This window comes from Ovis aries, chromosome 4 (genome assembly GCF_016772045.2).
Source record: "Ovis aries strain OAR_USU_Benz2616 breed Rambouillet chromosome 4, ARS-UI_Ramb_v3.0, whole genome shotgun sequence".
NCBI classification, from domain to species: Eukaryota; Metazoa; Chordata; class Mammalia; order Artiodactyla; family Bovidae; genus Ovis; species Ovis aries.
In genome coordinates this window covers 50,043,734-50,068,961 of record NC_056057.1, presented here as the reverse complement: position 1 = coordinate 50,068,961, position 25,228 = coordinate 50,043,734, and the positions used below count along the sequence as shown (strand labels likewise).

General features: G+C 37.9%; 1 protein-coding gene across 2 annotated transcripts in view; it reads left to right on the top strand.

Moving 5' to 3' along the window:
• The window catches only part of COG5 (component of oligomeric golgi complex 5), a 279,105-nt gene that overhangs the window by 25,110 nt on the left and 228,767 nt on the right, over positions 1–25,228 (top strand). For both annotated transcript variants that reach the window (XR_009600484.1, XM_042248525.2), the window contains exon 6: positions 6,315–6,435. Coding sequence is in view for 1 of the 2 variants with exons in the window: in XM_042248525.2 (XP_042104459.1) it covers positions 6,315–6,435 (121 nt within the window). In the remaining variant the exon portion in view is untranslated. The remainder of the gene's footprint in view (positions 1–6,314; positions 6,436–25,228) is intronic.

Here is a 25,228-nt window from a genome sequence, read left to right as displayed (position 1 = left end):
CTAAATCAAAGCCCTTACAATTATACAATGGAAGTGACAAATAGATTCAAGGGATTAGATCTGATAGAGTGTCTGAAAAACTATGGTTGGAGGTTCATAACATTGTACAGGAGGTGGTGATCAAAACCATTCCCAAGAAAAAGAAATGCAAAAAGGCAAAATGGTTGTCTGAGGAAGCCTTACAAATAGCTGAGAAAGTGAAAGGCAAAGGAGAAAAGGAAAGATAGACCCATCTGAATGCACAGTGACAAAGAATAGGAAGGAGAGATAAGGAAGCCTTCCTAAGTGATCAATGCAAAGAAATAGAGGAAAACAATAGAATGGGAAAGACTTAAGAAATCTTTTCGAGAAAATCAGAGATATCAAGGGAACATTTCATGAAAGATGGGCACAGTAAAGGACAGAAACAGTATGGACCTAACAGAAGCAGAAGATATTAAGAAGAGGTGGCAAGAATATGCAGGAGAACTATACAAAAAAGATCTTAATGATCCAGGTATCCATGATGGTGTGATCACTCACCTAGAGCTAGACATCTTTTGGAGTGCAAAGTCAAGTGAGTCTTAGGAAGCATCACTATGAACAAAGCTAGTGGAGGTGATTGAATTCCAGCTGAGCTATTTGAAATCCTAAAAGATGATGCTGTGAAAGTGCTGCACTCAATATGTCAGCAAGTTTGGAAAACTCAGCAGTGGCCACAGGACTGGAAAAGGTCAGTTTTATTCCAGTCCCAAAGAAGAGCAGTGCCAAAGAATGTTCAGACTAAGCACAGTTGCACTCATTTCACATGCTAGCAAAGTAATGCTCAAAGTTCTCCAAGCTAGGCTTCAGCAGTATGTGAACTGAAAACTCCTAGATGTTCAGGCTGGATTTAGAAAAGGCAGAGGAACCAGAGATTTAATTGCCAACATCTATCGGATCATAGAAAAAGCAACAGAGTTCCAGAAAAACATCTGCTTCATTGACTACTCCACAGCCTTTGACTGTGTGGATCACAACAAACTGTAGAAAATTCTTCAAGAGATGGGAATACCAGACCACCTGACCTGCCTCCTGTGAAACCTGTATGCAGGTCAAGAAGCAACAATTAGAACCGGACAGGGAACAATAGACTGGTTCCAAATTGGGAAAGTCATATGTCAAGGCTGTGTGTTATCACCCTGCTTATTTAACTTATATGCAGAGTATATCATGCGAAATGCTAGATAGGCTGGATGAAGCTCAAGCTGGAATTAAGAATGCTGAGAGAAATGTCAGTAACGCAGATGATACCGTCCCTACGGCAGAAAGCGAAGAGGAGCTAAAGAGCCTCCTGGTGAAAGTGAAAGAGGAGAGTGAAAAAGCTGGTGTAAAACTCAACATTGAAAAAACTAAGAAAATGGCATCTGGTCCCATCACTTCATCGTGAATAGATGGAAACAAAGGAAACAATGACAGACTTTATTTTCTTGGGCACCAAAATCACTGCAGAATGTGACTGCATTCATGAAATTAAAAGACCCTTGCTCCTCGGAAGAAAAGGTATGAGAAACTTAGCATATTAAAAAGCAGAGACATTACTTTGTTAACAAAGGTCCATATCGTCAAAGCTGTGGTTTTGCTAGTAGTCATGTATGGGTGTGGAGAAGGCAGTGGCAACCCACTCCAGTACCCTTGCCTGGAAAATCCCATGGTCGGAGGAGCCTGATAGGCTGTAGTCCATGGGGCCATTAAAAGTCAGACACGACTTCACTCTCACTTTTCACTTTCCTGCATTGGAGAAGGAAATACTGCATTGTTCTTGCCTGGAGAATCCCAGGGACAGGGGAGCCTCCTGGGCTGCCGTCTATGGGGTCACACAGAGTTGAACAGGACTGAAGTGACTTAGCAGCAGCAGCAGCATGTATGGATGTGAGTTTGGACCTTAAAAAAATCTGAGCGCCAAAGAATTGATGCTTTTGAACTGTGGTGTTGGAGAAAACTCTTGAGAGTCCCTTGACCTACAAGGAGATCAAACTAGTCAATCCTAAAGGAAATCAACTTTGAATATTCATTGGAAGAACTGTTACTGAAGCTGAAGCTCCAATACTTTGGCTATCTGATGCGAGGAACTAACTCATTTGAAAAGACCCTGATGCTGGGAAAGATTGAAGGCAGGAGAAGCGGATGACAGAGGACAAGATGGTGTATGGCATCACCGACTCAACGGACATGAGTTTGAGCAGACTCTGGGAAACAGTGAAGGATAGGGAAGCCTGGCATGCTGCAGTCCATGGGGTCACAAAGAGTCGGACACAACTGAGCGACTGAACAGCAGCAACAACATGGAGGCCTTATGTAGTGGCAGAGAGAGTTTTGTTTCCTGATCCACATGGTAGTTCCAAGTTGATTTATTTAATTTCTGTATGTAATTTTCTATATATAATATCTAAATATATTTTTACATACTGATTTTTTTTAGAGCAGTTTAGATTCATAGCAAAATTGAGAGGAAGATACAGATTTCTCATGTATCCCTTGCCCCCACACATGCATAGCCTCCCTGTTAGTCAACATCTGTCACCAGAGTGACACGTTTGTTAAAAATGATTGACTTACATTGATACATCATTATAAAAGTCCATAGTTCTCTCGGTGTATATTCTATGGCTTTTGAAAAATACATAATGACATATATCCATCACGTGGGGCTTCCCTGGCGGCTTTGTGGTTAAGAATCTGCCTGCAGTGCACAAGCTGCTGGAGATGTGAGTTCAATCCCCTGAGTCAGGAAGATCCCCTGAAGGAAGGCATGGCAACCCATTCCAGTATTCTTGCCTTGGAGAAAGAATCTCGTGGACAGAGGAGCCTGGTGGGCTACAGTCCATAGGGTTGCAAAGGGTTAGACACAACTAAAAGGACATGCACACATCCATCTTTATATAGTATTTTCAGTGCCCTCAAAATCCTCTATACTTTATTCTGCCAACTCCTGGCAACGGCTTATCTTGTTAACTGTCTCCGTAGTTGTGTCTTTTCTAGAAAGTCATATAGTTGGAATCATATAATATATAGCCTTTTCAGATTGACTCTTTCCCATAGTAAAATGCATTCAAGATTCCTCTGTGTCTTTTTCTGTCTTGATAGATCATTTCTTGTCAATGCTGAATAATTGTATTATATTTGCTGATAAAAGTATGAAATAAAAAGGAAATTGATTGGAGTGGAAGCAACTGTATTAGGAAATGGTGCGAGTTGGTGCCTTATAGATTATCTAAGATGTGTTGACAGGGTTTTATTAAATGCTGTGAATTCAACATAATCTGTTAGTAGAGAGCCTCTGAAATTTATTAAAGGGGGGGCTAAACTGCTGAAAATTGTTTCTAAGACGATAAAGCCAGCAAGATGGATTTCAGCAAGAGATTGAAAAGCTACCCAGGAGACCACAGTTTTAAGATAAAAGTGGTAAAGATTTGGATTAGGGTGATGCTTTTGGGAATAGAGGTAAAATAACTATTGTATTATGCAACAGAAGAATAATCGGTAAGACCTGGTGACAGATGAAGTATGGTTAAACAGAAAAGCATTAGAAATAAGCTCAAAGCATTCATATTTGAGGGCATATCCTTTTTGGTTAGGTATTAGGGAATTCTGGAAGGACAGTTCATGCTGATTAGGCTAAAGTAAGATATGGTATTTCTCCTCATGATGTGTTTAGAATCTTGAGAGGAATGATTGCTTGGGATTTTACATTCCAAATAGTATATCTAAAAATAGAATTCTGACGAGCAAGAAAGTGACAATAGTGGTTGTTTTTGGTGACTACATAGTTGAGACATAGAAATATGATGGTGACTTTTTATCTTCTGATCTTTTGAATTTTGAATTACATGCTTCCATGACCTATTCAGAAAATAAAACTAAAAGATTTTTCCACAGTTTATTGTGATTCATACAGTCAAAGGCTTTGGCATAGTCAATAAAGCAGAAATAGATGTTTTTCTGGAACTCTCTTGCTTTTCCCATGATCCAGCAGATGTTGGCAATTTGATCTCTGGTTCCTCTGCCTTTTCTAAAACCAGCTTGAACATCTGGAAGTTCACGGTTCACATATTGCTGAAGCTTGGCTTGGAAAATTTTGAGCATTACTTTACTAGAATGTGAGATGAGTGCAATTGTGCAGTACTTTGAGCATTCTTTGGCATTGCCTTTCTTTGGGATTGGAATGAAAACTGACCTTTTCCAGTCCTGTGGCCACTGCTGAGTTTTCCACATTTGCTGGCATATTGAGTGCAGCACTTTCACAGCATCATCTTTCAGGATTTGAAACAGCTCACCTGGAATTCCATCACCTCCACTAGCTTTGTGCATAGTGATGCTTTCTAAGGCCCACTTGACTTCACATTCCAGGATGTCTGGCTCTAGGTATGCAGGTTAGGAAGCAACAGTTAGAACTAGACATGGAACAACAGACTGGTTCCAAATAGGAAAAGGAGTGCGTCAAGGCTGTATATTGTCACCCTGCCTATTTAACTTATACGCAGAGTACATCATGAGAAACGCTGGGCTGGAAGAAGCACAAGCTGGAATCAAGATTGCCGGGAGAAATATCAATAACCTCAGATATGCAGATGATACCACCCTTATGGCAGAAAGTGAAGAGGAACTAAAAAGCCTCTTGATGAAAGTGAAAGCAGAGAGTGAAAAAGTTGGCTTAAAGCTCAACATTCAGAAAACTAACATCATGGCATCTAGTCTCATCACTTCGTGGGACATAGATGGGGAAACAGTGGGAACAGTGACGAACTTCATTTTTTTGGGCTCCAAAATCACTGCAGATGGTGATTGCAGCCATGAAATTAAAAGACGCTTACTCCTTGGAAGGAAAGTTATGACCAACCTAGATAAGCAGAGACATTACTTTGCCAACAAAGGTCTGTCTAGTCAAGGCTGTGGTTTTTCCAGTGGTCATTTATGGATGTGAGAGTTGGACTGTGAAGAAAGCTGAGCACCAAAGAATTGATGCTTTTGAACTGTGGTGTTGGAGAAGACTCTTGAGAGTCCCTTGGATTGCAAGGAGATCCTACCTGTCCATTCTAAAGGAGATCAGTCCTGGGTGTTCACTGGAAGGACTGATGCTGAAACTGAAACTCCAATACTTTGGCCACCTCATGTGAAGAGTTGCCTCACTGGAAAAGACTCTGATGCTGAGAGGGATTGAGGGCAGTAGGACAAGGGGACGACAGCGGATGAGATGGCTGGATGGCATCACTGACTCGATGGATATGAGTTTGAGTGAAACTTCAGGAGTTGGTGATGGACAGGGAGGCCTGGCGTGCTGCGATTCACGGGGTCGCAAAGAGTTGGACATGACTGAGCGACTGAACTGAACTAAAAGATTAAGATGCCTAAATTTTCCAGTTTGCAGGGGGAGGATTTTTATATGACATTATTTTATTATTTTAAGTACTTCAGACTGTTGTTACTGAGAAAAGCAGTCAGTTAAACATGTTTAGTACTTGGCTGCCTTGATTTACATGTTTGTAAACATATACTTGATTGTACATTTGTGTATGTTGTATGTGCACGAGTGGGACTGTGTGTGGCTCTGAGGTGTATGTGTATTTCATTCAGAAAAAATTTTTACAGTTGAAGCTTCAGGGACCCTGTCTTCCTAGAGCTTTTAATTATTATTGCCACCAGTTAGGTTGCTTCATCCAGCTTCAGGATCATGCAAAGATGGCTGTGATGTAGCAACATAGACTGTCTCTTTTTTCTTTATTGTCACCGCTGAAGCTGAAGGTAATTACATATATGTTACTCCATCAATCTCCTTTCTTGTCATTCTCCCCTGGCAGTCAGCCTGGGTTACCTCTGTCTAGAATACATGAGTCATTATTTCATGTCTTAGTCTTTTGGATAGGTAAAGACCCAGGATTGGATGTAATAACAGAAAAGGGAATAGAAGGTCACATACAAATGATAGGTTTATTTTTAAAATAGCTTTCTCTTTTACATTTAGTCACTAATGATAAATTAGGAAGAATCAATTAAGGGCATGCTTATTCTTTAAGGTCTAGTAAGTCTGTTCCCCTAGGGTCATAGGAACAATAAACTAAGAAACAATAAGGAACAGTAGTAGGAAGCTAAGCAGCCCTAGCACAGTGGTTGTCAACCTTGGCTATACACTGGGACTGCATAAGGATATTAAAACGAAAACAAAAAACTGATTTTGCTTTAATCGGTCAGAGTTGTGTCTTGCCTGGATATTGGATCTCTAGCATCTGAAAAGATTAGACAGATTCACATAGTCATGAAACTTTATGGATTGACTTTACTTACTTAACATTTCATAGGTTGCCTGTGATTTGCTTCGGAGAATCATTCGCATCTTATATCTCAGTAAGAGACTCCAAGGACAACTGCAGGGGGGAAGTAGAGAGATAACAAAAGCTGCTCAGAGTCTCAATGAACTTGGTAAGTCCTCTTGTTCATCGATTCACTGGTTGAAGGATATTTGTGTTTCCAGTTTTTGGTGATTATAAATTTAAGCTACTTTAACATTTGTGTATAGGTCTTATGTGAACTTAAGTTATCATTCCCTAGGAGGAAATGTTCAGAAGTGCTGTTTTTTAGGTCACAAGTCTCATGTTGATATGGTGCCTAGAAGATCTTTTGAATTCATTTCTTATTCATCATTCTTTTCTCAAACATTTAGAGCAGCCTCTTGACATTTGAGTGTTTAACAGTCACAGCTTTGATTATTAACAAGTTGCAAGGTCCATGATGAAGGAGTTCATAATTTTTTAGGCAAAATTTTGAATATCTTCTAAGTACACAAAGAACCACCTAACACCTGCATTTTAATAAGGCTTTGTGATTTTCTTCTTTTCATTGGGTACCCAGTAATTTTTCTGAAGTGGATGTGGTTAGTGGAATTTGTACCATTTTAGGTTTAGAAAGTCCTTGATTACATCCATCTCAAATATCAAGTCTCCTTACTCTTAGTAATGTGTTTTGAAAGTAGTTGTGCCAAAAGAATATCAGAAAGATGTGCATTTTATGTTCTTTTTGAATTTTCCTATCTTTGATATTTAAATTATGTAGTCATATTGTAATGCTTATTGCTTGTTTTTGATTATAGAAGTGTAATATCCTTCACAAATCATGCTTCAACAGCATTTCAGTTTATAATGTTCAAATACATTGCTTAGGCACATCATTGGGAATATATAGAACTTGTAGTGTGCTTGGAATATGTTATATAAAAAGTTAATTTTTAAGCAGTGAGAAATACTTTAGGGTTTTTTCATAATATGTGCTAAATATAAAAGTGTAAAAAAATCCTAGTATCAGCTGTTATTTTTTGCTTTGTCACATTTAATTTCTGTGCTCCAAAAAATAAACTGTAGGGTGATAGAATCATTAAAAAGCAAACACACATTGTTCCAAGGCTTATTATATTTATCATCACTGACACTCTTCCTTAATAAAAAATCGCTAGGTTTTGATTTTGATTATCATCTTTTCTAGAAACAGCATATGCTCTGAGGCAAATGGTGATGTCTTATTTTTTCTTCATTAAGGCACAATTATTCATCATCATGTTCTAAGTTGATGCAGTGCAGAATATAAGCTCATTATCTTTCCAATGAGGCTTTGGCTTTACCCAAAGTTTTATAAATGTTAAATGATGATGAGTTGTTGAGAAAGTGTAGTAAATGGTAGAGGTATCTCAAAATGGATTGTATTAATTTAAATTTTTAAAGCTTTGCAGATTATATGCTATTCAAAAATTTCAGAGACATCACGTCTTCATCATTCCCCACTGTATTCTTGGACAGTCCTGGCATTGATAATAAGGAGAGCCAAGAGAGATAAAGTTTCTACATTTGGAGTTAATGTTTTAATAATGTTAATAAGTTAGTAATCACAGTTACAGGTACACATGTACACTATAAATGACATTTCTATGATTGAAACTTCTGTGAAATTATCATGTTTATATTTGTATGGTTCTGGTTTTCATTAGAAAGAATACAATGATAAACAGTAGCAGGTACTTAAAATTAACTTAGAACCAGTCTCTCAAACTTGAAAGGTCTTGAGGCTTGATACATCAAATTAATTATATTCTGAGGGACTAGGGGAAATGTCAGTGACTGCTAATGGGTGCCACTCTTTGGAGTGGTGAAAATATTCTGGAATTAAATACTGGTGATTGTTGCATAACTTCTGTCACTACAAAAAGCCACTGAATTGTATGCTTCAGAAAGTTGAATTTTATAGTGTGTGAATTAGTTATCAATTTAAAATTATTTATCAATTAAAAAGTCTATTCTGGGACCTAGCATGCTGGTACATTTTCTTTTTTTAAAAGTTGAGGTCTAAGTGATACACGGTAAACTGCAGCATATTGAAAATGTACATATTGGCAAGTTGTGACTTGAAACCATCAATATTAAGATAGTGAACATGACCATCTCCCTCAAAGTTTCCTTATGCCCCTTGATAATTTTTTCTCATGCATTTATGGATCTGCTTTCTATGGAATCAGAGAGTTTGTATGTGGGTTTTTTTTTGGGGGGGGGTCTTTCAATCAGCTTAATTATTTTGATGCGTCTGTGTTGTGTGTATAAATAGCTCATTCTCTTTTATTGCTAAGTAGTTTTCCATTATATGGATATTCCCCAGTTGGTTTATTCATTCACCTGTAGATTTGTATTTGAGTTCTTCCTAATTTTTGGTTATTACAAACCAGGCTGTCATGAACATTCATATAAAGGTGTTTTTATAGACATTTGCTTTCATTTCTCTTTGATAAAAAATATAGGTATGGAACAACCAGATCATATACTAAGTGTATATGATCTGAAATTGCCCAGGTATTCAACCCAAAGTTGATGAAAATTGCACTTTCTCTACATCCTTGGTAACACCTGTTACTGTCAGTCATCTTAATATTAGCCATTCTAATAGGTATGTAGTAGTATCTTGCTTGGAAGGAGGCAATGGCAACCCTCTCCAGTACTCTTGCCTGGAAAATCCCTTGGACAGAGGAGCCTGGTAGGCTGCAGTCCATCGGGGTCGTGAAGAATCGGACACGACTGAGCGACTTCACTTTAACTGATGCATTGGAGAAGGAAATGGCAACCCACTCCAGTGTTCTTTCCTGGAGAATCCCAGGTACAGCGGAGCGTGGTGGGCTGCTGTTTGTGGGGTCGCACAGAGTCGGACATGACTGAAGCGACTTAGCAGCAGCAGCATCTTGCTTTGAGTTCACAAGAAGAAGTTAGTAGAGCTAATAAACAAATCTAGCAGGATTTCAGGATATATGATCAATATATAAAATTACTTTTATTTCTACATAATAGTATTAACAAGCAATTGGAAATTGAAATTAAAAAATACCACTCATAATAACATCAAAAATATGAACTACTTAAGGTTGAATTTGACAAAAGATACACACGACCTGTATACTTAGGGTTGAATTTGACAAAAGAGGCAAATAGACGGGGAAACAGTGGAAACAGTGGCTGACTTTATTTTTCTGGGCTCCAAAATCACTGCAGATGGTGATTGCAGCCATGAAATTAAAAGGTGCTTACTCCTTGGAAGGAAAGTTATGACCAACCTAGACAGCATATTAAGGAGCAGAGACGTTACTTTGTCAACAAAGGTCCGTCTAGTCAAGGCTCTGGTTTTTCCAGTAGTCATGTATGGATGTGAAAGTTGGACTATAAAGAAAGCTGAGCACTGAAAAATTGATGCTTTTGAACTGTGGTGTTGTAGAAGACTCTTCAGAGTCCCTTGGACTGCAAGGAGAACAAACCAATCCATCCTAAAGGAGATCAGTCCTGGGTGTTCATTGGTAGGATTGATTTTGAAGCTGAAACTCCAATACTTTGGCCACCTGATGCGAAGAGCTGACTCATTTGAAAAGACTCTGATGCTGGGAAGGATTGAGGTCAGGAGGAGAAGGGGATGACAGAGGATGAGATGGTTGGATGGCATCACCGACTCGATGGACATGGGTTTGAGTGGACTCCGGGAGATGGTGATGGACAGGGAGACCTGGCGTGCTGTGGTTCATGGGGTCGCAAAGAGTCGGACACGACTGAGCGACTGAACTGAACTGAACACAAGACCTGTATACTGAGAACTAAAAACATTATTGAGAACAATTTAAAAAGACCTAAATAAGTGAATAAATTTTGTCTGTGAATTGGAAGACTTGATCATTTTTAATATGCCCAGTCTCTCTAAATTATTTGTATAGATTCAACACAATTATAGTCTGAGTCCCAGCAGGCTTTTATTAGACATTGACAAACTGATTTTAAAATTCATATGCGAATGCAAAGGATTTAGAATAGCTAACACTTTTAAAAGAAAGTAAAATTGGAGCATTGACCATACCTGATTGGAAGACCTATTGCAATGACTTCTACTAACCAAGACAAAGAGATAGTCAGGTCAATGGAACGAAGTAGAGAGCCAAGAAGATCCACACATGTAAGAAAAATGGATTTTTGGCACATTTATTGAAGAAAAGATAGTGTTCTCAACAGATGGTACTGGAACAATTGGATAGCCATATGTAAAACAGGGAACTTGTGTTCAGACCTTACTTCATATTAAAAAATAAAGCAAAACTGAAAGTGGATCATAGTCCTAAATGTAAAACTTAAAACTATAAAACTTCTGAAAGGAAACATAGGACATTTTTATGACTTTGAAAATGATTTCTTAGATGTATAACCGAAAGCACAGTCCTCTCCGCCCACCCCCCCACAACCACACACAGATTGGTAAATTAGATGTTCTCAAAATTTAAAACTTCTATGGGTGATTCTGTGTGTGTGTGATTCACACACACACACACACATGTTCTTTTTAATATTCTTTTCCATCATGATTTATTTCATCATGGTTTATTGAATATAGTTTCCTATGCTACATGCAGTAGGACCTTGTTGTTTATCTGTTTTCTGTGTAGTAGTTTGTATCTGCTCATCCCAAACTCCTACTTTCTCTCTCCCTCATCCCCTTTCCTCTTTGATAACAATGAGTTTGTTCTCTATGTCTGTGAGTGTGTTTCTGTTTCATAGCTAAGTTCATTGTGCCATACTTCAGATTTAATCTGTAAATGATATCATATGGTATTTGTCTTTCTCTTTCTGACTTAATTCACTTACTATGATAATCTTTAGGTGAGATGATATCTTAAATGCATTTAAAACATATATAGTTTCAGCATAGCAAATTCAGTACATGTCTTGTTAAAGCTACAGTGTTGGTCACATATGAGGGCAGATGTCTTCAGTGACTGTGTTTGCTCTATTGTTTTGGATTGCTGAGTTGTGTCAGACTCTTCGTGACCCCATGGGCTGCTGAGCACCAGGCACCTCTGTCCTCCGCGGTCTCCTGTAGTTTGCTCAAATTCGTGTCCATTGAGTCGGTGATGCTATCCAACTATTTCATTCTCTGCTGCTCCCTTCTCTTGCCATCAGTCTTTTCTAGCATCAGGGTCTTTTCCAATGATTTAGATGGTCTCTGAAAGTGAAAGTGTTAGTCACTCAGTTGTGTCCGACTCTTTGTGACCACACAGACTGTAGCCCTCCAGGCTCCTCTGTCCATGGAATTCTCTAGGCAAGAATACTGGAGTGGGTGGCCGTTCCTTTCTTCAGGAGATCCTCCTGACCCAGGGGTCCAACCCAGGTCTTCTACATTGCAGCCAGATTCTTTACTGTCTGAGCCACCAGGGAAAATACTTACATATGTGACTGAATTCAGCTACCCCCAGATTGGGGTGATGCTGTGCTGGATTCAAATCCAGAATAATGGGTTTATGCTGATATCAAGGGTTGCCAGTAGTTGAAGACATAATTGTGTTATCAATAAAAACACATACCAATAAACCCTCATTTTTTAACTAATTGAATTTAATGTTAGTCAAATTTATATTTAACATAATACCCATATGGCATTTTAAAATCTTATTTTACTAGTTTTCTCTTTCATCACATAGTGTCAAAAAACAAGAATAATATCCAGACAAAAACAGGCAGCTTAGGTTTTTGTAAACTTTAGTATGTTATTTGTAACATTTCAAAGTTTCTGTACATTTCAAAGTAGTATTTTTGGGTGTATAATTTATTTCATATGGTCAAGTAATGCTTATGGAAACTAGTTTCCCTTATTATTTGTCACCCTGTACTGGAATATTCATCATTGTTTGAGAAAAATTAATTTAGTGTAAGATTGTTCAATGGGTAAAATTTTTGTACCAAATTTTTGATTTTTTTGTTCCTTAGGGATTTATTTCCTATTTGGATGTTTAAGCTGGAGTATATACATTTTTTAAATGGTAGTGTATCTTAAATAAATATAAACGATGCCCCAAATACCGTTTATTTTATTGACACTGCCTTTTTATTGATTATTTTATTGATTGTTCCTTAAAAATGGCGTCAGCCTGCTTCTAGTGAATTTCAGCTTTGAATTTCTAAATCTGATATTTTTGGGGAACATTAGGTGAGCTGTTGTACTTTTCATTGCCATTATACTTGATTGCTTTATATATAAAAATTTAAGAACTATGGTAAGGTTTTATCAATCTTTGGTTTAGTAAATTGAGATTGGTTATAGGTGAATTTAGAGGTTCATTGTATTTTTATGATCATAGTTATACTTCTAGAGTTCTTCATTTTAATACTATGTAAACAACAGGGCAAGTAGGCAGGCATGATCTTTTGAGAGACATGTTTCGTAAGACAGGATACAGTTTTAGTCATTTGTTTTAGTTTTTGGTTAGAGTCTTGAAATCTATTTCAGCAAATTAGAAATATATATATGTTTTAACCATATCTAAATAGAAGATAATGCTGCTAATGCAGTTTTATTATCACAACTAGGAATATATTCAGAGGTAAGTGGTGATGATCTGTATTATTTTCATATTAATTATATTAAAACTGAAATAATGTCCCTTTGAGGAAAAGGAATTCCCAAGTCATTGTATCTGGCAAATCATTCTCTAAAATCCAGTTGAATTAGAGCATATAACTCAAGAAGGCCAAGTTAGTTATCTAGGGATATATCTTACATACATGGCTAGTTTATTCTGGTGAGTACATCAGAAAAGCATGATGGTCAGAATGAGGTCATTCATAGAGATTTACAAAGAATTTTCTGCAGCCTCTATAGGGATTGATAACATTCAGTCTGCTTTGAAAAATCTGCATGTCTATGTTATATGTTTTACATCACTTCTCAAGTTTACCCCGAGTAGCTTCCTGAAGAAAATGCTGAATTTATCAGCAACTGAAGACATCCTTCATCATTGCAGGAAAGAACAATTGGATAGGATCTTTATTTTTCAAAACAGGATGCCAGCCCTTACATTTTAATTTGGTTTCCACAGTGTATGAATCTACACTTGGTCAGTCTAACATAACATTGTTGGTGGACTTCCCAGTTTCTTTCTCAGTCATCCTTTCTGGCAGAGTTCAGTATTTGTTGAGGTTTCACCTTCTTAGCAGCAGCAGCAGCATCTGCTTAGTAACACTGAGGACAAGGATGGGATTACTCCCCTGCTCCAGGGCTCAAGTCATGATTGGTCCTGATAGTTTCATTCTTTTCTGTTATTGTTTAGATGGAGACACGCGGCCTCATCTGGGTTGAGGAGACTTGAGGAACGTGAACTGAAAAGTTCCAAACTTTTTGGAAAGGTTTTCTGTGCAAGTAAATGCAGATGAAAAGGAGGAACTAGGTGGAGACTAGACACTATTCCTGTTTCTAAACTTATAAGTTGAGAGATTCTACTTAACTATTTGCACCAAATAAAGTTTCCAGATCTCTTTACCATTTCATTCAGTTCTCTCACTTTATTTCACAAACTTAAGAAAAAAAAAACCTCTTCTGAATGTTATTAATAATAGTAATACTTTATATTAGTATGGTCCTTATATGTTCACTCATGTAGTCTTACCAGATTTTCTCCCTTCTTTCATTTCTCTCATCATCCTTATTTTCCCCTTTCTTCTATCTTTCCAGGTTTCCCAATCTGTTCTTTTCTCTTTTTCCCTGCCCCCCCCCCTTTTTTTTTGACTGCATTGTGCAGCTTGCAGTACCTTAGTTCCCTGACCAGGGATCAAACATACCCCCCATCTCCTCCCCCCGAGGTGAAATTGTGGAGTTCTAACCGCTGAGCTACCAGGGAATTCCCACATCTGTATTTATAAGAGATATTGGCCTGCAGTTTTCTTTTCTTGTAGTATCTCTGTCTGGCTTTGATGTTTGGAAGTATTCCCTTCTCTTCAGTTTTTAGAACGGTTTGGGAAGTGTTTGGTTTTTATTCTTTTTCAGATGTTTTTTAGAATCCAGCAGTGCAACTATCTGGTCCTGGGCTTTTCTTTGTTGGAATTTGTGTGTGTGTGTGTGTGTGTTCATCAGATAGCTTTGTATATTCCGTTTTAGTTTTTCTCTGAACTTTTTAGCTATAGGTTTGCATTATTTTTTTGTAGAAATTTCTCTAGGGATTACAACATGCATCTTCAGCACAATCTACTTAATATTTATGTTGAATTACTTCAGGGGAAATCAGGTGTTTTGAAGTCATTGTCTACCAAATCTCGTGTGAGCCCACTTGCAGAGTCAATTCCTATGGTCTGCCTTTTAATTTTTTTCCCTTGAGTATGGATTATGTACACCCATTTCTTTGCATGTGGAGTAATTTTCTTTACTGAAATATAGTTGATTTACAATATTGTGTTAGTTTCTGGTGTACAGAGAAATGATTCAGTTTTATATGTATAATATATTCTTTTTAACTTTCTTTTCCATTATGGTTTCCATTATTACAGGATACTGAATATAGTTCCCTGTGCTATATAGTAGGACCTTGCTATTGATATATTTTATATATGGTAGTTTATATTTGCTAATCCCAAACTCCTACTTTATCCTTCTGCCCTCCCCTTTCCCTTTTGGTCACCATTAGTTTGTTTGTTTGTTTGTTTTTTTCATTATTATTATTATTTTTTTTCATTAGTTTGTTTTCTGTGTCTACAAGGCTGTTTCTGTTTTGTAAATGAATTCATTTGTGTTGTATTTCAGATTCAGATTCTGAATATCAGTGACACAGTGTTTATCTTTTTTCTTTCTGACTTCACTTAGTGTGGTATTCTTTAGGTCCATCTGTATTGCTGCAAATGGCATTATTTCTGTTTTTCTTTACCCAGTAGTATTTCTTTGGGTATATATACACCGCATCTTTATCCATTCTTCTGTCAGTGGACATTTAGGTTGCTTCCATGTCTTGGCTATTGTAAATATTGCTGCTGTGAACATTGGGGTACATGTACCTTTTTAATTATACTTTTCTTTGGATAAATATCCAGGAGTGGGATTGCTGGATCATATGGCAACTTTAGTTTTTTGAGGAACCTCTATTCAGTTCTCTATAGTGGTTGTACCAATTCACATTCCCATCAACAGTGTAGAAGGATTCCCTTTCTCCACACCCTCTCCCGTATTTGTTACTTGTAGACTTTTTGATGGCCCCTCTGACCAATGTGAGGTGACAGCTCATTGTAGTTTTGATTTACATTTCTCATTTAAAAAAAAATTAATTAGTGATGTTGAGCATCTTTTCATGTGCCTGTTGACCAGTTGTGTGTCTTCTTTGGAGAATTGTGTTTAGATCGTCTGCTTGTTTTTTTGATTGGATTGTTTGGGTTTTTGTTTTTGAGTTGTATGAGCTGTTTGTATATTTTGGAAATTAAGCCCTGGTCGGTTGCATTGTTTGCAGATAATTTTTTCCAATTTGTAGGTTTTCTTTTCTTTCTTTTTTTTTTTTAAATCGTTTCCTTTGCTGTGCAAAAGCTTAAAAGTTTATTTTCCATTTATTTATTTTTAAAAATTCTTTTCTTGGGCTGTACTGGATCTTTGTTGCTGTGTGGGCTCTTCTCTAGTTGTGGAGAGTGGGGGCTACCCTCTAGTTGCTGTGTGTGGGCTTCTTAATGCAGTGGTTCTCTTGTTGCAGAGCATGGGCTTAGGGATATGGGGGCTTCAGTAGTTGCCGCACATGGGCTTTTGAGCACAGGCTCAACAGTCGTGGTCCATGGTCCCAGTTGCTCTGTGGCATGTGCGAGCCTTACAGATCAGGGATCAGACCTGTGCCTCTTGCACTGGTATGCGGATTCTCCACTGAACCACCAGAGAAGGCCCTGTTTGCTTTTATTTCTGTTGTACTGGGTGACTGACCTAGGAAGACACTGGTAGAATTGATGTCAGAGGGTGTTTTGCCTATGTTCTCTTCTAGGAGTTTTATGGTATAGTGTCTTATATTTTTCTTCAAGCCATTTTGAACTTATTTTTGTATATGATATAAGGTATTCTACATTTATTTACCTGAAGAAACTGTCTTTTTCCCATTGTGTGTTCTTATCTCTTTTGTCAAAAGTAGATATGTGGATTTATTTCTAGGCTGTCTATTTTGTACCATTGACCCAACATATGGAGTAATTTTTGGTTGAAAACTGGACATTGTGGATAATATACTTGTCACTTTAGATTCTTTTATGTTCTGTGAGGATTGCTTTTCTGTTGTTATTCTTACAACTGGCAGTTAACTTGTTGATCTCACACTGCACAGTCTTCTTTCTGTACTGTGATCTTCATCTCTGCTGTGTTCTTTTGGTTTATAGCTATTGCTTTATTAACCTGGTACTTTACAGATCTCCCTTGTACCTCTATTTAGATGTCACCAGGAATTTTGGCAGAGTTGATGCTAAGATCATGGGCCTCAACTTTTGTGTTTCTTTTTTTCCTTCAAATTTTCCTTCCTAAATTTCCAGGTGCTCTTTCACCTCTGAGCTCTGTCCTGTGATACCTCAAGTTATAGTAAGGCTCCAGGTTTTTGCTGCTTGAGCTATGTAGTGTTTGGAGACAACTATCAGTCTGAAAAGGGGATTCAAAAATGGTGCTAGTGGTAAAGAACCCATATGCCAATGCAGGAGACACAAGAGACATGAGTTCAATCCCTGGGTTGAGAAAATCCCCAGGAGGAGCGCATGGCAACCTCCAGTTTTCTTGCCTTGGAAATCCCGTGGACAGAGAGGCCTGGTGGGCTGTGGTCCATTGTGTTGCAAAGAGTCAGACATGATGGAGAGACTGAGGACATGGCATGAATGATCAATCTAAAAGATGGACTAAACTCACATGTCTTGCCCATATTGTAAGGGTACACACCCCTCTGATTTTTGCTTGCTTTTCCCTGCATCCTCCTGGATCCTTCTCACCCACATGTGTTATTTTAATGGTAAGCTATTAAAAGGAATTTGGGTCTTGTTCCTGGTGTGGGTCTTTTCTTTTTAGGATTTTTGTTTCTAAATTTATAGCTAATCTGTTTACCTTAATACATGTTCTCTACCATCTCTGGACTGTAAACATGTAGTTTCCTGCTGCAAGAGCTATGGGCATTGGAATGGGAGTCGATGGCAGTAATGGCAGTCAGTGCTCTTAGGCAAAAAAGCCCAAACTTAGAACTCTCACCCTTTGCAATTTATGTATTTTAAATGTAACCCTTCCTATGGTATGTTCCTCCCTTTGGTCTCTTTCCAGGGCCTTCAACGAAGTGTTTTTTAAAATGGCTTGTCTAGACCAATAAACACTTGAAAAGATGCTCAACACCACTATTAGAGAAATGGAAATCAAAACCAAAGTGAGGTATTACCTTGCATTAGTCAGAATGACCATCATCAAAAAATGTACAAACAATAAATGCTGGAGAAGATGTGGTAAAAAGGGAACTGTCTTACACTGTTGGTAGGAATGTAAACTGAAATAGTCTTTATGGAGAATAGTATGGAGCTTCCTTAAAAAACTAGTAATAAACCTACCATATGACCCAGCAATCCACTACTGGTTATATACCCTGAGGAACCTGCCGTTCTAAAAGATACATGTACCCCAGTGTTCATTGCAACAGTGTTTACAATATCCAGGACATGGAAACAACCTAGAGTTCATCTACAGGTGAATAAGATGTGGCACAGGTATGCAGTGGAATATTCAGTCAGTTCAGTCTCTCAGATGGGTCTGACACTTTGTGACCCCATGGACTGCAGCACGCCAGGCCTCCCTGTCCATCACCAACTCCCGGAGCTTACTCAAACTCATGTCCATCAAGTCGGTAATGCTGTCCAACCATCTCATCCTCTGTCGTCCCCTTCTCCTCCTGCCTTCAATCTTTCCAGCATCAGGGTCTTTTCCAATGAGTCAGCTCTTCGCATGAGGTGGCCAAAGTATTGGAGTTTCAACTTCAGCATCAGTCCTTCCAATGAATATTCAGGACTGATTTTCTTTAGAATTGATTGGTTGGATCCTCCTTGCAGTCCAAGGGATTCTCAAGAGTCTTCTCCAACACCACAGTTCAAAAGCATCAGTTCTTTGGTGCTCAGCTTTCTTTATGGTCTAACTCTCACATCCACACATGACTACTGGAAAAACCATAGCTTTGACTAGACGGACCTTTGTTGACAAAGTAATGTCTCTGCTTTTTAATATGCTGTCTAGGTTGGTCATAACTGTTCTTCCAAGGAGCAAGCGTCTTTTAATTTCATGGCTGCAGTCACCATCTGCAGTGATTTTGGAGCCCAAGAAAATAAAATCTCTCACTGTTTCCATTGTTTCCCTATCTATTTTCCATGAAGTGATGGGACTGGATGCCATGATCTTTGTTTTCTGAATGTTGAGCTTTAAGCCAACTTTTTCACTGTCCTCTTTCACTTTCATCAGGAGGCTCTTTAGTTCTTCTTCACTTTCTGCCATAGGGTGGTGTCATCTGCAGCTCTGAGGTTATTGATATTTCTCTCCGTAGTCTTGAGCCCAGCTTGTGCTTCCTCTAGCCCAGCATTTTGTATGATGTACTCTACATATAAGTTAAATAAGCAGAGTGACAAGACACAGCCTTGACGTACTCCTTTTCCTATTTGGAACCAGTCTGTTGTTCCATGTCCAGTTCTAACTGTTGCTTCTTGACCTGCATGCAGATTTCTCAAGAGGCAGGTCAGGTGGTCTGGTATTCCCATCTCTTTCAGAATTTTCCACAGTTTATTGTGATCCACACAGTCAAAGGCTTTGGCATAGTCAATAAAGCAGAAATAGATGTTTTTCTGGAACTCCCTTGCTTTTTTGATAATCCAGTGGATGTTGGCATTTTGATCTCTGGTTCCTCTGCCATTTTAAAATCCAGCTTGAACATCTGGAAGTTCAGGGTTCATGTACTGTTGAAGCCTGGCTTGGAGAATTACTTTGCTAGCATGTGAGATGAATGCAATTGTGCAGTTTGAGCATTCTTTAGCATTGCCTTTCTTTGGGATTGGAATGAAAACTGACCTTTTCCATTCCTGTGGCCACTGCTAAGTTTTCCAAATTTGCTGGCATATTGAGTGCAGCACTTTTATAGCATCATCTTTTAGGATTTGAAATAGCGCAATAGTAGCAGAATACTACTCAGCTATGAAAAAGGCATTTGAGTCGTTCTAGTGAGGTGGATGAACCTTGAGCCTGTTACACAGAGTGAAGTAAGTCAGAAAGAGAAAAACAAATGCCATACATTAAGTCATATATATCTGGAATCTAGGAAAGTGGTGATGATGAACCTGTTTGCAGGGAAAGGATAGAGATGCAGATGTAGAGAATGGACTTGTAGACACAGTAGGGGAAGGAGAGAGTGGGATGAATGGAGAAAATAGCATCAACATCTGTACACTCTCATGTGTAAAACAGATAGCTGGAGAAACAGATAGCTGTTTCTGTATAACACTGTTTTGACCTAGAGGGGTGGGATTGGAAGAGGAGAGGGAAACTCAAGAGGGAGAGGATATATGTATGATTATGGCTGATTTGTGTTGTTGTAGAGCAGAAACCAACACAACATTGTAAAGCAGTTTTCTTGCAATTACAAAATAAAGACATAAAATGGCTTATCTAGGTTTAGAAATTATCTGTAGGAAACTATACTTGACCAGTTTACTCTGCCATTAGTGAAAGCTAGACTAAAATAATTTGTATTTGCCTTTTATGCATATGCAGTCAAAGTCCATAAAGTCAGATGAGCTTTGTAAATTTGAATCACTTTGATAAAAATCTGTGTAGGTTGAGAATCCATGCATTCATATTAGTTTTTTAAATATGATTAGAGGTTTTTTTGGTATGATTAATGTTCAGTGCAGACTTGAATTTTATGTATACAAAATCTCTGTATTCCCAAGGAATGAATGGATACAAGAATGATTCATGGAGTCTTAAGTAATGTGCAAATATAGAACAATAAAGTTGCCAAGTCATTTTATCTTTACTTTGCCTTTTGGAGTCTACTACTATTAAAAGTTATTACTCTGTTTTGAAAGGATGACATATTGTGTGAAAATTTTTGCTTTAAGTTTTATGGGATCTTTTTTCTGTCTGTTTAACTAAGATAAGTCAGTTCTCTAAGGCAAGTTCTCTGAGGCCAGTCTTTCATTTACTTAGAAGAGAAACAGAAGAACTATACCCGTAGAAGTTATTCTTCCTTTTAGCCAAAGCTAGTTTAAAAGTAGCAACACCCTTTCTCTAGTCTTCAGATATATTTAATATGAGGATTCTAAGTTTTTGGATGGTTGTGTCTTGCACTGATAGGTCTTACCACTATTTTAACAAATTGATTTTTGTTTCTGTGCTATAAAAAAATGTCATGCTTTCCAGAAGTTTTCATTTAACCCTATGTATCTTTCAGATTGTCTTTAGCTTTGTGGGAAGCTTTCTTCCAGATAAAGATTTGTGGAACATCAAGAAAGTGAAGCCAGAGAGTGGTAGAAACCAGTGCTATTTCACAGTGAGAAATATGGTTGGCTTTGAGTATGTTGTTAAGATAGTTAGATATTTTGTTGTTGAGTTGTTAAAAGATACTTAGTTTTTTTCCATTTAAGAAGAGATAAGGATTTAGTGATGTCTATCTAAGTTGATGGATTCTTTGATAATGGTAGTATTTGATGAAGATTGCTGAGTATTTTGAACTCTGTATTTTAGTCTAGGAAGTTTTTTTTTTATTTAGCCAAAAGATGGTGACATGCTCTTTTGTTCCTTGCTTTAAGTCAGTGCAGTTCAACAAGTATGGTGCTGTATGGTGAAAGTGAAAGTGTTAGTTGCTTATTTGTATCCGACTCTTTGTGACCCCATGCACTGTAGCCCTCCAGGCTCCTCTGTCCATGCGATTTTCTAGGCAAGAATATTGGCATGGGTTGCCATTTCCTTCTCCAGGGGATCCTCCCAACCCAGGGATCTAACCTAGGTCTCCTGCATTACAGGCAAATTTTTTACCATCTGAGCCACCAGAGAAATCGGTTGTATAGTAGGCACAATAATGCGTCTCCTCAAAGATAGTTTTATCTTACTCATTAGAACCTGTGAATATAGTACCTTATATGGCAGAAGGAACTTCGCAGATGTAGTTTCCTGTGGACCTTGAGATGAGATTACTCTGATTATCCAGATGGGACCATTCTAAATACTTCAGTTTTTTAACGTGAAAGCGGAAACCAGAAGAGTGAGCCAGAGAAATGGAATGGTAGAAGAGGAGGCTGGAGAGATTTGAAGTGTGAAAGTACTTAACCTACCGTAGATGGCTTTGAAATTAAAGGAAGGGAGGCATGGACATGCAGATGTCCTCTGGTAGCTGGGAACTGCCCCCAGATGACAGCAAGGAAATGGGCGCCTCAGTGCTACAACCTGAAGGAATTAAATTCTGCCCACATAATGAATGAGCAAGGAGAGGGTATCTCCCTTAGAACTTCCAGAAAGGAATGTAGCTATGGTAACACCTTGATTCTCTCCTGTTGAGACTCATTTTGAGTCCCATTGAGACTTCTAACCTTCAGAACTGGAAGATAATAAATTTGTAGTTTTCAGCCTTCTAAGTTTGTGGTAACTTGTTCTGGTAGCAAATAAAAAGCAAATGCATCTATACCATATCAGCTACCTGGATGAAGGATTATTTGTTATTGTAAGAAAGAGAGTGGCTGATCTGTGACGTTCTGAACTAGGAAGACCTTAAAAGTCAAAACAAAATAAAATATACATACAAGCACAGAAGTGCCAAGCTATATAACTTTTTATTGGCAGGAAACAGTTACTGTCTTTATATACAGATATGAAATATTAACATGTTTTAAAAATTAACAGCTGTAATGGAGTAGGGGTTGTAAAATATCCTGCATACTCTTCTGATATCATGGCTAATGATATATCTTTTTCCCTGTTGCCCTTAAGAAACCTCAGGCCACATTAAAGATTTTATAGGTAAATGATTTGGGTATAAAAGAAAACTACTAATTATTCTAATCAAGCTTATGTATGGCTTCCCTGATAGCTCTGGTAAAGAATCTGCCTGCAATGGAAGAGTGTGAGTTTGATCCCTGGGTGGTGAAGATCCCCTGGAGGAGAAAATGGCAACCCACTGAGTATTGTTGCAGGGAAAATTCCATGGACAGAGGAGCCTGGTGGGCTACAGTCCATGGGTTGCAGAGTTGGACACAACTTAGCACATGCACTCAACACATACAAGCTTACATAATCAATTCTATACTGATAAATGTTTTAAAACCCTACTATGTGCTTGCCTCTAAGACTGTTTTAGCGTTATTGCCCTGATTAATAAATCCATTCTTGGTCTTTGGGATATTTGTAGGATGTTATTCCAGATCTGATTATAGGCACATGATGGAGCCTGGTTATGTGACATAGTTACTTCTAACAGAAATAAGAATAACATTTAGTCAGGATCTCAATACAATGAACAAGGCATTTTGCATAGTATTAATTTCCTAGTGAAGTTAGTAGTTCAGAATCTTGTTTGCTTTTAAACTATGATATGAGGAATTGTGCTTGGTCTTCTCCATAAATGCTGAGCTGTGGTAATTGCTGAACAGAGGGTAGAGGAGGAAGATAAGGTATTTTTTGTTTTAATAAAGTTTGGCGGTGCTTAAGAATAGCCATCTATTTGATGTAGAGACTTTCTACCTAAAACAAAGGAATGAAAGTGATATTCCAGAGTGGGTAGCAATGAAGAGAAAAACTGAAAAGGAGTAGCTGGGGAGACTTCTACTGAGGATAAATGACTTAGAACAAATCTTGTTGAATGGGCACTTGGAGGCTGATTCTTTTAATGTCATAACTGGAACAACATAATATTCACAAACTTTTCTTTTGTTATAGAAATATTCTCTTTACTGACACTTTAAAGACTTCAAAACATCCTAAAATTATACCATAAAATAACATAATTGTTTCTGCTATGTATATAGTTTATGATTAAGAGAAAAGAGAACGTAGGCTTTGAAGCCATCTAGAGCTTGATTTAAAGACCATTTCCATCCCTCTTGCTAACTATCTTAGTTTTGACAAGGTAAATTCTCTCTCAGATTTCAAAGGACTGTTGGGTAGCTTTAATGAGACAAATTTATAGATTGTCTTCGACCTTGCCTAGCATGTAGTAGGCCCCCCAGTATTGCTTTCCCTTTGTCCTTCTTTTTTTAGAAATAGAACTAAGGGATGAATTTGTTAATATATATTTTGAAGTCACATTGGTTATTCATCATTATCTGTGGTTGTGTGTTCCACTTTTACGTGTTCAAAAACACCATCTTTTTCATTCATTTTAAAAAATCCTGTACATTTTTTATGCATTTTTTTCCTGGGAACAAAATAGTGAAGCATTACTATAAAACTTTTCAAGGTAAAGGTGGGCTCTGTGTCTCTGTGTGTTTGTGTGCTCAGTTGTGTCTTCCTCTTTGTGACCCCATGGACTATAGTCCACCAGGCTCGTCTGTCCATGGAATTTTCCGGGCAAGAATGCTAGAATGGATTGTCACTTCCTGTTCTGGGGGATGTTCTCAACATAGGAATCAAACCTGTGTCTTTTGGGTCTCCTGCATTGGCAGGCAGATTCTTTACCACTAGCACCACTGATGTGGTGAATAAACACATCTAAACGCATTAAGTCTCATATCCTGAGGTGAGAAAAAGTATTTTTTTGAATAACTAGACTAATCAATACATAATATTTTTTTTACAGCCATAATACATCACATAATTGAAAACACATTAAAAAATAAAATTTCAGAAAAATGATAAAAGCTGTCATTGACTGCTTGTGGCAAGTACTGTGCTAACCATTATATATATTTTATCTCACTGAGGTTGCGCAACCTCAGTGAGATAAAGTAGATACTATCATTTTGCAAATGGGCAAACAGAACCTCGATGAGATTAAGTAGCATTCCTAGGATCACACAGCGAATAAGAGGATTTCGACTTGCACTTATTTATTTCTTCTACTTGTTCTCTGGTGGAGGTGCTAATGAGAACCAAAGTGCTATAAGACAAGAATTTTGTCAAGTTGGGATTTTTGTAAATTTTGGGTATAGGCTTAGTTCAGTTGCTCAGTTGTGTCCGACTCTTGTGACCCCTTGGACTCCAGCACGTCAGGCCTCCCTGTTTATCACCAACTCCCGGGGCTTGCTCAGACTCATGTCCATCAAGTCGGTGATGCCATCCAACCATCTCATCCTCTGTTGTCCCCTTCTCCTCCTGCCTTCAATCTTTCCCAGCATTGGGGTCTTTTCCAATGAGTCAGTTCTTTGCATGAGGTGGCCAAAGTATTAGAACTTCAGCATCAGTCCTTCCAATGAATATTCAGGACTGATTTCCTTTAGGATTGGCTGGTTTGATTTCCTAGCACTCTAAAGGACTCTCGAGTCATCTCCATCACCACAGTTCAAAAGCATCAATTCTTGGGCGCTCAGCTTCCTTTATAGTCCAACTCTCACATCCATACATGAGTACTGGAAAAGCCATAGGGTAGCAGCTATAACAATATTACTTGTGAGTAGAAATTGAAGGACTTTTACAGCTTAAAAGCAATTTAAAAATTTTTATTGGAATGATTCCTCTTCTCCATTGATGCTGCCTACATTTTTCTTTTGAGATATGAGATTGGTCTGGGATTTAAATGTGTTCATTCTGAGTATTCTAAGAAAACAAAAATACATCTAAGGGGTTTGTCTTTTGCTTCTGGTTATTCTAGAGAATATTTAAGAGCATAAAAGAGGCCTCATTTAAAGAGATCTCAGTTTTATTTTTAACACTTTATTTAAAAAAGATGCACCAAGTATATACTTTAATGAATTTTTTTAGATTTGATAACCTGACCTAATTAAAA